This window comes from Bos taurus, chromosome 5 (genome assembly GCF_002263795.3).
Source record: "Bos taurus isolate L1 Dominette 01449 registration number 42190680 breed Hereford chromosome 5, ARS-UCD2.0, whole genome shotgun sequence".
NCBI lineage: Eukaryota > Metazoa > Chordata > Mammalia > Artiodactyla > Bovidae > Bos > Bos taurus.
In genome coordinates, this window is record NC_037332.1 from 113,926,296 (window position 1) to 113,942,411 (window position 16,116).

General features: G+C 58.9%; 1 protein-coding gene across 2 annotated transcripts; it reads left to right on the forward strand.

Annotated features, from left to right (window-relative positions):
- Window positions 1-1,539: 1,539 nt before the first annotated feature.
- On the forward strand, window positions 1,540-14,191 carry TSPO (translocator protein). Of its 2 annotated transcripts, none has more exons than XM_059886092.1 (4): window positions 1,540-2,142; window positions 10,190-10,400; window positions 12,840-12,978; window positions 13,756-14,191. In XM_059886092.1, the coding sequence occupies exons 2-4, from the start codon at window positions 10,219-10,221 to the stop codon at window positions 13,942-13,944; spliced, it is 510 nt and encodes a 169-aa protein (XP_059742075.1). In that variant the 5' UTR covers window positions 1,540-2,142; window positions 10,190-10,218; the 3' UTR covers window positions 13,945-14,191.
- The last annotated feature ends 1,925 nt before the right edge of the window (window positions 14,192-16,116 follow it).

Sequence of the window (16,116 nt, forward strand, 5' to 3'; positions counted from 1 at the left end):
CCATCAAGCGAAAGGCTTGGACTGGATCCTAAGGCAGTGGGAGCCACAGAGGGTCCTGAGCCGGGGTTGGGGTGGGGGCATGGAAGGGGCAAGAGAGGAGCTGGGGGCCAGCTAGGGAGGACAGCAGACCAGGCTCAGGTGGGGTCTCTGGGATTGGACAGAGGGAGGCGCAAGTTAACGGGAGGCTTCCCAGCACGGGAGGGGCACCCACATCTCATCTGGACCCACGTGTGAATCCCTCGTGGGCCACTGGCCCTCTGCAATGTAGGGTCTCCTCTATAAAAAAGGAGGGGCCGGGTATGTTTCTTCTGCCCCCCCACCCCCCGCCCCTGGCCCTGGTGTGCAGCAAGGGTTTGGGAGTGGACATCTCTGCCTACCAGGAGGCTCCCCCGTGGGCCTGGAGCCCCGCATGCATGCCAGGCTGGGCGGGAGGAAAGCTGCGATGCCTACCCCCACGGGGCTTCCGGGGCAAGCCACCAGGTACCTCCTTACAGGAAGAGGGCCAGGGCTGGCAGCTCACTGGGAGGCGTGGCCAGATCCACTTCATTAGAAACAACAGCCGCAATGCCTGGGCCCCGGTACTTCGAAGGATCCAGAAAAATGTAATTTCTTTTAAAATCAGAAGAAAAAGATGAAGAGAACGTTATCCTTTTTTCATCCTTATCTTTAGATCAACACAGTCAAAGGCTGCCCTTGAAGGCAGAAATGCCAGGGCCTAGGAAAGTCAGACCCCAGCCCTGGGGAAGCAGGCATAATTGACCTTGTCCCCCGCTTCCCTGCCTCTAGTGTCCAGTGTGGGCAATTGTGGTTCGGCCGTCTAGGGGGCCCTGCCAGGCCAAGTTCGCCAAGGGGGCCAGGACAGGCCTGGGGCTGCAGTCATTAAGCAGCACCAGCAGATGAAGAGGTGAGGTGCTCAAGGTCCGGACCTGAACATGCTGTCTCATCAGAGTGACCCTGGCAAACTGGAGGCCACCTCTGGGCTGTGATGCTCACTGAATGTCCAGCGTCTGTGGTCTCCTGTATTACCACCTGGCATCCTCCTCAGTCCCGCCATGCTGGGCCCATTTTACAGATGAGGGGATGGAGGCTGAGCAAGCCAGCCACAAGGCAGCTAAGCCCAGACTCAAGAGTGCAGCTCTGGCTCCTGTCCTGGGGTGATAGCTAAAGGAACTGGGTGCTCCTCCGGAGATGGGGGCCCAGGGCGGCTGTGTAGGAGGCTGTTTAAGGTTCTGCCATCAGGCGACTGCAGTTCCCCTCTTGCCTCTATCGCCCCATTTTACAGACGGGAAAAATGAGGCTCAAGAGGAGAAGGGACCTGCCTGCAGCGCCGGCTGAGTCGGCGCGACGCGGCGCGGTGCGGTGGCCATCGGGGGAAGGAGCAGCGGCCGGGAGACCCGCTCGTGCCCGCGCCCGGGGGAGGCAGCGGCCGGAGGCGGGAGCGCCCGGACCCGCTGGGCTGTGGGCGGCGCGGCCCGGGCTTCCAGCCAAGCCGGGCGGGGCCGGGAGGGCGGGGCAGGGCGGGCCCCGGGAAGGGCTGCCACCTCCCGCCGCGCAGTGCCCTTCCTGGAGCCGAGTCCTCGTCGTCGCTGGTGAGTGGGGACGGGGCGACGAGGGGGTGGCGGGAAGGGGGCCCCCGCGGGGAGCGACCCCCGACATCGCCCGCAGCGGTGGGAGGCCACGGGGCAGCACTCTGACCCGTATCGGCCGGAGGGGCGGCCGGGGCGGCAGGGACCCCAGTCCTGGCCTCGGCGCTCGCGTTCCTGCGCTTCGGGATCCTGGCGAGATGGGGGGCGCGGGAGGCGGACCTTGGGCAGCCCCGCCCTGCTGCACCCCGCCGGGGCCAGGCACCCCTGCTTCCCGCCCATTCCCTAGCTGAGCCTCCGAGTCCGGCAGAGGGTGGGAGTGGCAGAGCCAGGTCCTTGAGATCACAAAATGCCAGGGAGACCTCGTGCTTCTGATCCACTTGAGACACCCCACTTCTACAGGAGGAAACCCAGGCTGAAAAGGGGAAGTCATTTGCTCAAAGCCAGAGAAGGCCCCGCAGAGCCTTAGAACCGGGTCCCTAGATCCCCGTGGACTGTAGCCTGCGCCCCTGGTGTGGGCAGGACCCCCCAGCTGTGAGCTGCCTCTCCTGAAAAAGAGGTGGGAGCTGGGAGCCCTGGTGGCAGGGGTCGTGGTGTTCCCTGATGACTGGGTTTGCCTCTTGGTGGGTGGCCAGCCAAAAGGCACAACCAAGCCAAAGATGGGGAGAAGGAAGGATTTCTTACTTGCAACAACTGAGGAAAGCATCTTGCAGCTTTCCCGAAGCAGCATCTCCTCCCACAGCAAAACTGTGTGTGTTAGTCACTCAAGTCACGTCCGACTCTTTGCCACCCCATGGACTGTAACCCGCCAGGCTCCTCTGTCCCTGGAATCCTCCAGGCAAGAATACTGGAATGAGTAGCCATTCCCTTCTCCAGGAGATCTTCCTGACCCAGGGATCAAACCCAGGTCTCCTGTACTGCAGGCAGCTAAGCATCCGTGCATATTCATAAAGGGGCTTGAGTGGAGGAGAATTCATAGAATTCATACAATTGGGACAAAGCTCAGCAACGTCCAAGCTTCTGTTGATTGAAATCACAAGGGATTAGCAAAGGTCAACTTCTTGTTCCTTAGGTTCCAGTCGATCTGTTGGCTGGGAGTGGGGATTGAGAGGGTGGGGATGAAATTCTGCGAAACAGCTAAAAAAAAAAAACATGTTTCAGGCCAACTTTCACCACGGAAACAACTGGGAGTCTTCACAACTGACTTATTATCTTTGTGGTTGTTACTTCTCTTGCCTGTTCGTTCATTCATTCCCTTAAGATTATTACTGGGGATCTGTTCAAGGGCAAAGAACCCTGGCCAGGCTTACATCATGAAACAGGTCAGTCCTAAAATGGTTTCTCTTGTGTCAAGAGAGCCATGCCTGGTTCTTCCTTGGGGATTGTTCTGCCCTGTCTGCTTACAGTGGGGGTTCCAGCTATGGACACAGTGCTGAGCGCCGGAGCAGCCTGGCAAAGGCCCCGTGGCCTGGCCTGGGTTGGGAGTCTCTCTGCTGGCCTAATGAAATATGATGGTCCCTGGTACTGGCCACATGCAACGGAGTGAACAGCAGGAGGACCAGGACTCTAGCCTTCCCTGAGTATATGGGGTTGAGGCTGTTCCGAACGGGTCATGTCCAGGGAGGAGGCTGCGGACGAGGAGCATGGCCCAAGGTGCCTGGCACAGGGCCACGGGCCCCCGTGTCTCTGTGAGGTGTGGGGACCCCACACAGGGCAGCAGGAGGCAGGGTCGCTCCTGCCTGGTAGCTCTGGGTTGGGAAAGGTGCTGGGGAGGAAGGGAGGGGAGGCTGCCAGTCTCTTCGGAGAGCAGGGAGACAGGTGCTCAGCACCCCCAGAAGGGGGCTCAGTGGGAATCCTAGGTGCCCAAGGGGGGCTTTGAACAGAGGAGGGCCTGACTCGCTCACCCAGGACCCGGCCCAGGGGCTCAGAGCAGGGCGGCCGGGATTCAGATGCTCTCGTGGTCCGATGGCAGAGGCCTGCCGCCTCCACGGTGTAAGCCCAGAGGCCACTTTCTCTGCCTGCAGAGTGTCTGTGTGTGTGTGCAGGTACACACACGTGCCTGCCCCTCCGCCCATGACCGAGTGGTATCTGGCTGGATCTGGCAGAAACCAGAAACCACTGATGGTGGGTCGCTGGGGAGGGGAGGGTGGGGGGCACTGCCGGAGGAGAGCCTACTTTCTGCTGCCTACACTTTTGACTTTTCCCGATTTCATTTTTGAATCTGTCTCTCATGTGCATTTCCTGTGACTTATTTTTATTGTGCCGGCAACGTGTGTGTCTGCACTCTGTCATAAAAAATCAGTCATTCTCCCTAAAGCAGATTCCCTCTTGTCACCCCCAGCCCCCGCCGCCCCCACCCCACATCGGCCGGGTTTCCAGCCGGAGGCAGAATCTTCTAGAACTGTGTGGTCTGTTACACTGGATATTTTCATAATGAAAAAGATGAACAGAGCTTATCATGAGGAGGATTAGTTGTGAGTCATTAAAAAAAAAAAGAGGAGGAGAGTCTTAAAACAAGTCCCTGGGACCATCAGTTCCACCAGCGGTGGCTTGCAGGAAAGATAAGCTCGGGAGGGTACAGCCCGGGGGTGAGGAGCCCAGAAACGGCAGAACTCTGCCCGTTTCAGGGCAGCGCTTTCCGTCCCCCTCTGTCTCTGGCCTCAGAGGGCAGAGGGCTCCTCCAGAGGCCCATTGGCTCGACCCCCACTTCGCAGACAGGGACACAGAGCCCAGGAGTGAAGCATCACTGGGACCAGAGACCCCGGGTCTTGCCCCAGGGGGCCTGGGAGGACTCATCCTGAAACTGCTGCCCGCGAGCCCAGTCAGGACCTGATGCCTCTCGGGGATGGGACACTGGCCCTGAGGCTGGAGGCAGTGAGGCTGTTGGCCCTGACAGAATCTTCTGGAGTGCAGGCAGAGGGTGGAGTGGCTGAGGTGGGGTGGGAGGAGCTTGAGGGCTCACCCCACAGCCCTGGACCTGGCAGGCTTCTGGGGCAGGCCTTGTCAGGCTGGAGGAGGCTGGCGGAGGGGAGGTGACCCAGCCCTCGTTGTGACTGGCCATATGACCCAGAGCTAAGGCCAGCAGGCTCCCCGATCAGGGCCTGGAGGGGTGCTGTGGGCTTCAGGATCACCCAGATCTGGAAGCTTCAGTGACGCCTTGTGCTTTGGTTTCCTCACCTGGAGAATGGTGTGCGCCTTGGAGGCCGAGACGGTGTGGGACTCAGTTGAGAGATGGCTGGCCCCTCGCTGGTGGCTGCTGTGAAGCTGGGTGGAGTGATGCTGACCCAGTGTGAGCCCAGCCTGGGCCTCCGCCAAGCTCCTCCCCACCCTGCTCACTCCCAGAGGCCAAGTGCCTTCTCCTGACCCCAGGGCTTGGGTGCTCTGCTTTGCCCTTCTTGATCGAGGTTTCAGTGGCCTCAGGCCTCAAGGATGAGACCTTTCAGAAGCATTTTCACCCTGAGTGTTGGGTGACTGACCAGCTGACATTTTCTCAGCCTTGGGTCTGCGCCATGAGACTGGGTCTTCTCCTGGAGGGATGCGTGGCCCCCAACTCTGACCCTCCCATCCCCTCGCTTGTCTGGCCCTCGCTTGAGTCTCCTCATGACCCCATGAAGCAGGCAGGGCAGGTGGTACCCACCTGATGTCAGGGGAAACTGAGGCCCAAAGTGGAGCTTTGGCCTGAGTTCACCAAGAAAGTTGGAGACGGAGCCAAAGTTTGGGCTCTGAGTCACCGTCTGATGGAAGCAAATAAAGGACAGGTGGGTGGCTTTGCCCCTCTGCCTGAGCCCCTTCCTGACCACTGGTGGTCTCTAATCCTAATACTTGGGCCACCTGATGCGAAGAGCTAACTCACTGGAAAAGACCCTGAGGCTGGGAAAGATTCAGGGCAGGAGGAGAAGGGGGCGACAGAGGACGAGATGGCTGAATGGCATCACTGACTCAATGGACATGAGTTTGAGCAAACTCCAGGTGTTGGTGAAGGACAGGGAGGCCTGGCGTGCTGCAGACCATGGGGTCGCAGAGAGTCGGACAGGACTGAGCAACTGAAGAACAAGCCCATCCCAGAGTGGGTCCCTCTCAGGCCTGCCTGGGCCAGCTGCCCCGCCCAGTCCTGCCCAGCCCAGCATGACTCAGCCTGGTGGGTCCCCTAATTGGGTGATTCAAGAGCCTGGCCATCCCCATGAGGCCTCAGGAAGCTCCCTGTCTGGACTGTCTCCACATGGGCATCTGAGCTACCTATTTTCGACCCCGGGGCTGGGCAGACCCGTTAATCCCCTTGGTCCAGTGGTGCATAGATGAACACAGCAGCCTGGACGGGTGGGCAGAAGTGTGGGGTTCAAGCTGTGCTCCGTCACCGCGGCCTTGGGAGAGCCAGCACCCCTTCCCGGGCCTTTGCTTGTTCTGCCCAGCAAGGGGCCAGGGTGATGGGCTCTCCAGCCCCGTCAGCTGGCACGCTGGGCACCGGCTGGGAGCCTGGGCACCGGCTGGGAGCTGTGACCAGGTGATACCTGCCCATGACACCTTGGGGAGAAGTATGGACACAGGCCATGATGTTCATAAACCTCAAAAACACGCTTGGTGGAAGAAGCCAGACCCCACAGTCCACAAAGTGCGTGGTTCCACCTAATTGCGATGTCGGAAAAGGCAAATCTGTAGACGCAGGAAGCAGCCTGCTGGTTGCCAGGGGCTGGGGGCAGGAGGATCAGGGAGGGACTGCTCATGGGTGCTGGGGCCTTTGGGGGGTGATGGAGATGTTTTGGAGCTTAATATAGACGGTTGCACAACATTGGAAATGTATGAAATTGCCCCTGAACTGTGCACTTTAAAATGGTTTCTTCATGTGTATGCCTTTCATTTCAGTGAATCACAAGCAACAGGAAATAAAAACCAAATGGTCAGGAGCCTCTGAGGGGCCTTGGTGGCAGGTGGGGCGTCTGGGGCCAGGGGTGGAGGTTAGGGACTGATGCTGTGATGAATGCAGGGAGAAACAAGTAGGAGGGGATGCAAATTTGTGTCCAAAGCAGGATACTCTTTTTAAAAATGTTTGTTTTGGACTAATTTTAGACTTAGGGCAAAGTCACAGAGGTAGTACAAAGTTGCCACACACCCTTCACCCAGCTTCCCCTCCGGGACCAGGAAATTCACACCCTGTTGCTAACCCTGCTAACACCATCCGTTGGCCCAGGACACCGTCTGCCGGGATCCACCTTCTGTTTAGCTATTACCTGTCTTTAGTCAGTGATGCATCCTTCTGTCTTCTTTCCTTGCCTTCCGTGACCTGGCCCTTTTCAAGAGTGCTAGAGGGCAGGGCAGGTATGTGGTCAAATGTTCCTCCAGCCAGGACTGTGACAGTTTCTCAGGACTGGACCAGAGTTTGCATTTGTGGCAAGAATACCACGTTGAGTGTGTCCACCTCCCTGAACCGGTACACGTGTCTTATACTGGTGGCATTAACCTTGGTCATCTGTAAAAGGGACACTCCTGGGGGGGCATTCATTTGGGACAAAGTGGGCATAAATTGGGACTGTCCTGGGTGAAGGCTCATACGATCATCCTGAGGAGGCCTGAGCTCTGGCCCGGCTCAGGGTCTGACCCCCGGCCTGCCCCTGGACCTCTGGGCCTCGGTGTCCCTGTCTGCGTGTGAGAGTCAGTGCGGGATGAAGCCCTCCCACCTGCCTAGCCCACGTCACGGTCTAGGGGAGCCCTCAGGCCCTGAACGCAGCTCATCATGGTTGCCCAAAGGCTGCCACTCGACTGTGGTTTCAACACATCTATTACACAGGCCGAGCAGGGTTGTGCCCGGTGCTGTAGACGAGAAAGCGGCTAAGGTGGCCCGGGCTCCCCTGAAGTGACACGGGGTGGCCGGGTCCCCGGGCTCTGCGTCCCCCTGGTACCGGCACCAGGCCAGTGCTCTCCTAGACCTGGCAGAGGTGGGCCTTGTGCTGTAGTGAGATCAGATCCTCACCCCCCACCCCAGGAACAGTTCCGTGCCCCCTGGAAACCAGAGGGCTGGGTGGGAAGGGGTGAGGGAGGAACACAGGCTGGTTTACCTGTTGGGAGCCAGCCCTGGGCAGTTTATCCTCACGGTTCACCTGTGCAGCGATCGCGGTGGGGGGGGGGGGGGGTGGGCTCACTGGCCCCATTCCACAGGTGAGAAAACTGAGGCCCGGGGACGGAGCACTCACTCACTGGATGGCAGAGCCGGAGTCTGCCGGATGCCTAACACCCTCTGACGGTTCCTTTTATTTTTTTTCTAATATTTCTTTATTTATTTGGCTGCGCCGGGTCTTAGTCGCAGCACGTGGGATCTTTAGTTGTGGCATGTGGCCGACTGTTTAAAAGTGTGCTCGTTATAGACAGTTTGCAACATGATAACAGAGCATCTTAAGTCCTGCTGGTGAGTGTGGGCCGTAGCCTCCCGAGCTACCTGCTTGTGGAGGGGCCCTGCCCCCGCCCTCGGCACCTTGGGTCTGCGCACAGGTCGGGTAAGATGGTGTGAGCCCCTCGCAGGGTCAGAAAGGACGGTGCTCAGGCCGGGCTCACAGTGGTTCCCAGGAGGTGTTCGCTTTAGGGGGATGACGGCTGCTAACGTCTTCACGTGCTTGTTACATTAAAAAAAAGTTTTGTTGGCCACAGCCTGCAGCAAGCTGAACTTGCACCCCTTGCATCGGAAGGCAGAGTCTTAAGCACTGGACTGCCAGGGAGGTCCGTCTTTAAAATGCGTATCCACGTTATCTATTTTTTGCTAAAATCGGGATGATTCTGTCGTCTACTTTATATTCTGTTTTCTGCACTGAATGTTAAGGACAGTTGTCACGTTATTAAAGAGTCCACCCAGCTGGACTTGGGGGTTGGCCCGTCCCTTGCAGTCCCGTCCTGGGCAATGAGCTTGCTTTTGCGTCTCGGGCGCTTCTGCATCTCCAGGCCAGCAGCTGCCCTGCTGCCCCCGTCAGCCTTCCTCCTTCACCCGGCGCCCCAAGGGCTCCCCGCTGCCTGCGGGTGGGCACAGCCTCGTCTCTGCATCTGCTGGCCCGCATGCCAGGTGCCTTCCGGCCCCTCTTCCCTCCCGTGTCCTGGGACAAAGTGCTGCCTGTCCTTCCTGCACCCTCTTCTCTCTGACCCCATGTTGGGGTGCCCGCTCTGAGGTCTGGGCCCATTCTCTTCCACCCACCGTGGTGCCCAGCCCCCACCCAGCAAGTGTGCTGAACTGAGTCCTGCTCTGGGGCCTCTTATCTCCTACACACGGCCCGGGCCCTCCAACAGGGTGTGTGAGCGGGAGCTCAGTCCCTTCATTTTGTGATGAGGAAACTGAGGCCCAGTCAGGGGTGCTGACAGGTTTGGGGGTCCCATGGCAGGTCCAGGCAGCACTGGCCCCCAGCATCCAGCCGGCTGGACTCTCGGCCCCAGTGAGCTCAGCTCTCTGGGCACGGGTAGGTCCTCAGTGCAGACCTGGGGGCTGCTGGGCAACAGGGTGTGGCCGACAGGCCAAGTCCGAAAACTGAGTCCCCTCGGCCCCTGCCCGGGGGACTCCAGCCCTGGGGTGGTGGTATCGGCACTCCTGCCTGAGCCCTGCTGGCCTCTCAGGGCTGCTGAGGGGCCTTCATCAGCCTTAAACTCTGTCCCTTCTCACCCACAACTGTAAGGTTTTCGAGCTGGGCAGAGCCCCAGAGTGCTGTGTGACCCCAGGCAGGCTGCTTTCCCTCTCTGAACACAGGGAAGGGGAGGCAACTTCAGGGCAGACCTGTGGGCTGATGCTGCAACACCTGTCCACAGAGATACCCACACTGGGCTGGACCCAGGTCAGGATGTTGATGTCCCATCATTTGCCGGAGGTCACTGGGTGGGAAAGATCCCCTGGAGAAGGGAAAGGCTACCCACTCCAGTATTCTGGCCTGGAGAATTTCATGGACTGTATAGTCCGTGGGGTCGCAAAGAGAAGTTGGACACGACTGAGTGACTTTGACTTTACACAGTACGTTGGTGGGGAGTGGGTGCTCGAGCCAAGCTGTCTGATACCAGTTGTCTTATGAATGACAGTAACTGAATGGAAAGTCCTGGAGCTCTGGGCGCAGGGGTAGACTGACGCAGCCTCGGAGAGCCCAGACCAGCACTCGACCTGGGGAGGAAGGGCTGGGTGACCTTCTTGATGGAGGCTACCCAAACTGGCCTTGAATTAGGTGGCAGAGAGGAGGGGTCATTTACCAGGAGACACGAGGTCAAGGGTGAGGGTAAGCGAGCAGAAGAGTTTGGCAGCTGGAGCAGGGACCGACGTGGAGCCGACGGGGGCAGGGGCACCCAGGGGGCTCCTGCCCATCAGAGCAGTCTTGTGGGTGGGGGCAGGAGTTTGGGTGGAAGTGTGTTCCCTGGAGCTCTTGGGCCCGCTGGCTGTAGGGTGAACTCAGCACCCCCCACCCCCCAGCCTCACACATCTTTTCTGCACCTCCTGCCTGTTCCATCAATTGCTTGTTCAATCCATGTGGGATGAGGGGCCGGTAACAGACCCACTGCAGGTCTGCTCACAGGAGGTCCTTAGGAAATGCCGGGGAGGCCCCACCCCCCACTCTGGAGCCTGCCCATCTCTCACCCCGCCCTGTCTTCTCTTTCAGAACTTTCCGGAACCGCAGCTGCAGCCGCAATGGCCCCACCCTGGGTGCCTGCCGTGGGCTTCACGCTGTTGCCCAGTCTGGGGGGCTTCCTGGGTGCCCAGTACACCCGCGGAGAGGGTTTCCGCTGGTACGCCAGCCTGCAGAAGCCCCCGTGGCACCCGCCCCGCTGGATTCTGGCTCCCATCTGGGGCACACTCTACTCGGCCATGGGGTAGGTGGGAGTGGGCGCTGGCGTGGCACTGGGCCTGTCCACCTGCTGGGTAGGTGGGGCAGGGGAGGCCCAGGCCCGCGGCCTGAGCGTCTCCTCCAGAGGTGAACTCTCCAGGTGCCTGTGGGGAAGTGGGTACCGTTTCCCGGCCCTGTTTGGCAAGTGAAGGTGGAGAAAGCTGTGAGGCCTGTTGGTTGCACAACCGAACGCTTTCCTCTGAGGCCTCCTGGAAGGGGTGGCAACCTCATACTGGCACTCTGGCTGTTTTTACAACTGCAGGGAGAGGCCGGCCCCGCGTGTACAGTTCAGACGTGGGCAGGCGAATGCTTCCAAGACCAATACAGTGACAGCAACAGCGGTCATAGCAGCCATTTGTTGGGCGTCCGCCTGGGGTCAGGCTTTGCCTTTGTTAAGGTTCACGACCCCTCGTTTGACAAGAGACCTCCCGAGGACACAGGGCCCTACAGGCCTTTCTGGACAGACCTGGGAGGTGCCCAAGGAAATGCAGGACTGGGTGAGGGAGTGCGCACTCTGCTGGCTGCAGTGGGATTTGCACCCAGGAGACTGGTCCGCTTCCCACCGTCCTCTGCAATGTTCCCAACAGGCAGGTTCCATGCCAGCCCAGTGGGACTGTAGGGGGCAGAGAGTGGAGACCGGGCCGATGCCCCAGGCTCCTGATGGGAGTAAGACAGTCCTGAGTGTCAGCCGGGCCGCACCCTCTTCCAGCCCCTGGCCCTGCCCCGTCGGCCTGCTCTTCCTGTGTCCCGCCTTCTCCTCACCGTCCTAGTCCAGAGGCACCAGTCGCTGCCTCCACTTGCTCCAGCCTCCAGGCCTCCCCTCCCCATCGAGATTCCGATAGAGCGTCAGTCTGGCATCACCTATTTGTGGAACCCGGCAAACCTCTCAGAGTAGAGAGCTCAGCCTCTGGCCTCAGACTAGCTGGATTCAAATGCAGACTCACCTCCCGACAGCCTGCCAAGAGCTCTGAGCACTTCTCCCCCGTGCCTCAGTTTCCACACCTCTAAGATGGGGTGACAGTCCTGCCCACCTCATGATGTAATCATGAGGATGAGTGAGCTAATGCTTGCAGAAAGGTGCCTGCATGTGTAAACGTGGAAGAAGTGAAGTGAAAGTCACTCAGTCGTGTCCAACTCTTTGCAACCCCATGGACTATGCGGTCCATGGAATTCTCCAGGCCAGAATACTGGAACGGTTAGCCTTTCCCTTCTCCAGGGTAATCTTCCCAACCCAGGAATCGAACCTAGGCCTCCCGCATTGCGGGCTGATTCTTTACCAGCTGAGCCACAAGGGAAGCCCAAGAATCCTGGAGTGGGTAGCCTATCCCTTCTCCAGCGGATCTTCCCGACCCAGGAATCAAACCAGGGTCCTCTGCACCGCAGGCGCATTCTTTACCAGCTGAGCTGTGAGGGAGGGCAGTAGCTATTGTCGTCAGTGGTGGTATCACTGCCCTTGTGGTCCTAGGAGCCCCAGGACCGGGTTCTCTTCTGCTTTACCTCCCCAGTACCCCCCTCAGACCTTGAGGGACAGTTGACAGTAACACAGGCTGACTCAGGGTCTCACATATGCCCCTGGAAGTGTTAGTCACTCAGTCGTGTCTGACTCTTTGCGACCCCATGGACTGTAGCCCACCAGGATCCTCTGTCCATGGGAGTTCTCCAGGCAAGAATACTGGAATGGACAGCCTTCCCTGGTGGCTCAGACAGTAAAGCGTCTGTCTACAATGCGGGAGACCTGGGTTCGATCCCTGGATGGGGAAGATCTCCTGGAGAAGGAAATGGCAACGCACTCCAGTATTCTTGCCCGGAAAATCCCATGGACAGAGGAGCCTGGTAGGTTACAGTCCATGGAGTCGCAAAGAGTCGGACACGACTAAGCTTTCACTTTCTTTCTTTCCCTTCTCCACGGGATTTTCCAAGCCCAGGGGTTGAACCCGGGTGCCCTGCTTTGCAGGCAGATTCTTTACTGTCTGAGCCACCAGGGAAGCCTGTATATGGGCCTAAACCTTTACATATTTTTGTGGCCTAACCCTGGCAAACTCATCCTTATCTCCTAAGGCCCAGTCCCAAATCCCCTAAGGCACATTCATTTGCATGCCTTCTGTACATGCTTCACTCTTGACAACACTGATGATGTCAATTATTTATTGAGTGTCCTACTCAATTATTTATTGAGTACCTGTCCTAAGGGCAGCTGGGTACTGCCCTTAGCACAGCCAACATATTAACTAGAATCTCTGCAGCGACCCCATGAGACAAAGGCCCAGAGAGGTTAAGGAAGTTCCTTGAGGTCACATAGCAGTCAGAGGCAGGGCATGCCTGAGTCATCACTCTGTGGTCTCAGAGGTGAGTGTGGCTTCCTGCCTTGCAGGGAGGCCCCTGGCCTCTTCTCTGTTGGTGCCCTGATCGGTAGCCTCTGTTTCAGGTATGGTTCCTACATGATCTGGAAAGAGCTGGGGGGCTTCTCGAAGGAGGCGGTGGTTCCCCTGGGCCTCTACGCTGGGCAGCTGGCTCTGAACTGGGCATGGCCTCCCCTCTTCTTCGGCACTCGACAAATGGGCTGGGTAAGTGTGGCCTTGGCTTGTCTCCCTGGTCCCTGGAGATGGCCCCTCCCTGGGGGGGACATGAGGTACCACATCCCAGCCCCCCAGGGCCAGGATCTAAAGGTGGGGAGCAGGGGAGGCACATGGCTCCTGGTCCATTCAGAAGCTCTTAGCGGGGGCGGGGGGGGGGGTGGTGCGGGTACTTCCCTGGTGGTGCAGTGGCAAGATTCCGCGCTCCCAATGCAGGGGGCCCCGGGTTCGATCCCCGGTCAGGGAACCTAATCCCGCCTGCTGCAACTAAGCCAAATGCAGCCAAATAAATTTTAGGATTTCCCTGGCAGTGCAGTGGTTAGGATGTCACACTTCCAATGCAGGGGGTTTGAGTTCGATCCCTGGTTGGTGAACTAAGATCCCACATGCGAACTAAGATCCCACATACCACAGGGTGTGGCCAAAAAGAGAGAACACAGCTCTTAGCAGACCAGTGCCCCTCAGCTGCTTTTCCTCCACGAAGGAAGCCTTGTGGGGCTCTGAAGCTCCATGGATTCAGGGGCCTTGGGTGCAGGAAAACCCACCTTATAGCTGACGCTGTGCACCCCTCCATGTGGCAGAGTCAGGCAAGGGTGATGGTTCCCATCTTACAGATGAAGAAACTGAGGCAGAGAACGGGAGCAGGGCTTGGCCAGGTCACTGAGAGGCGGCTGGAGAGTGCCCTCTGCTGCTGTGGTAATTGGGCAGCTGGGGCACACCACCCCGTGGGTCGTGGTGCCTCAGGCCTCCCCGTCCTCATCTCTGCAGGCCTTGGTGGATCTCCTGCTGACTGGCGGCATGGCAGCAGCCACGGCCATGGCCTGGCACCAGGTGAGCCCACCGGCTGCCTGCCTGCTGTACCCGTACCTGGCCTGGCTGGCCTTTGCGGCCACGCTCAACTACCGCATGTGGCAGGACAACCAGGTCCGGAGGAGTGGCCGGCGGCTCTCGGAATGAGGACGCCTCGCCCTCCGAGGACTGCAGCCGCTGCGGGTCAGGCACTGCTGGTGGTGGGGCCCCCAGGCTTCCGCAGCCACCAGGCCGCCTGTCTGCTCTCAGCCCAGGGGGTGACCAGCAGTTCCAGAGGTGCTCCTCTGAGCTGAGCCCCCACCCCAGAAACAGCGTCCTGCGCCTTCAGCCCTGCTCGAAGCTCGCTTTCAGAACATGGAATTTTATAAGCCAAATAAAGTGTTTCAACTTCTTGGCCATGGCCTGTTTGCTTGGGTGGGACCCCTGGCCATGGGGAGGGCAAGGGGCTCGTCCTCCGGCTGGGTATGTCTGGGCTGGGTCATCTATGGGATGCAGACTAACACCTCTCATGACCCTTCCAGGAGAGGTGGCCTGCCCAGGGTGGAGTGGCAGACATGGGCAGAGAATGGGTGCAGCCTTTGCCCCAAGCCCGGGGAGGAGGTCCCGTCCACCCTCTACACATCCAGGAAGGCCAGCCCAGGCTCCTGAAGGGCCCAGGCACACTGCCTGGCTCTGCTCGAGCCCCAAGCATGGCCCTCCACTGGCCTCAGCCGGGATGGGTGCCGGGCCTAATACCAGGCTCAGCCCCCCGGGGACAAACACCTTACCAGGGAGGGGATGGGTACGCAGAGGGCAACCCCTCCCTGGCTCGGCTCATGCAGACGTGGGAGGTGTCATCCTCACCCCGAATCGGGCGACCCATGACCTCTCCTGACACCTGTTTGGAGTGAGGCTGGCAGAGCCTTGGACACAGGCTCCTACCGGAGCCCCTACCTCCACGCCAGGTTCTAACTGGGAGCGAGTGGGAGCGATCACCACCCGGTGAGGCGTCTGATGAACAACCTGGTGTGAGCACTTGACCTGAGGGGCACAGGAAGGCCCCTGGCCTGGGTTTCGGGGCCTCTGCCTTCATGTTTTAACTTCCAAAACCCACTGGGGGCGCCCCTGTGCTGGCTGACAGCACCCACGAGCATCCCCTGCTGCCCTGTGGGAGTCAGGGTCTCCCATCACCCCCACCCCAGGATGCGGGGACAGGCGGGGGATTCCATCCCCAAGACCCCAGGTTTAAGTGCTGGAGTCAGGATTCAGGGCTGGCTCAGGATTCAGGTTCCCAGGTGTCGGTCATGACCGAGACGGGCCTCAGCTCCACCAACGGTCCCTCCCTGGTCTGCTCTGAAATGGAACCAGTGCTGGGACCGTAAAGGCTGAACGCTGAAAAATCCTGGTGCTGGAGAAGACTCCTGAGAGTCCTTTGGACTGCAAGATCAACCTAGTCAATCCTAAAGGAAATCAGTCATGAATATTCACTGCTAGGACTGACGTTGAAGCTGAAGCGCCAATACTTTGGCCACCTGATGCAAAGAGCCAACTCACTAGAAAAGGTTCTGATGCTGGGAAAGATTGAGGGCAGGAGAAGGGGACAGCAGAGGATGAGATGGTTAGATAGCATCAGTGACTCAATGGATGTGAATCTGAGCAAACTCTGGGAGATGATGAAGGACAGGGGAGCCTGGTGTGCTGGAGTCCATGCTGGACATGATCTAGCAATTGAACTCCTAGGAAATCAAGCTTTGGGTCAGGAACTGCTACAGCCTCAATATTTATATTTATCCAATTCATGTTGAAATCGTAACCCCCAGTGAGAGGTTGCTTGGTGGGGCCTTTGGGAGGTGACTAGCTCATGAGGGTGGGGCCCCCATGAATGGGATTAGAGCCCTTTTAAGAGACCCCAGAAACCTCCCTCATCCATCACATGAGGACACAGTGAGAAGACAGCTGACGGAGTCAGGAAGAGGGTCCCCTTGACCTTAGGCCACCCCAACCTGCAGAACCGAGAGATTTCAGTTGTTTAAAGCACCCAAACCCAAACAGACTAGACAGGGGCGTGGAGACCTGAACACCACCTCGTTACTTCTGTTTTTCAAAGGACGTTTGTGCATACTCAACCATGTCTGACTCTGTGACCCCATGGACTGTAGCCCGGCAGGGCTCTCTGTCCATGGGATCTCCCAGGCAACAAGAGTGGAGCGGGTTGCCACTTCCTCCTCCAGGGGATCTTCCCGACCCACGGATCGAACCTGTGTCTCCCACGCCTCCTGCACTGGCAGGCCACTCCTCCCCACTGTGCCACCCAGGAAGCCCCTTCTCAAAGCCCTCCTC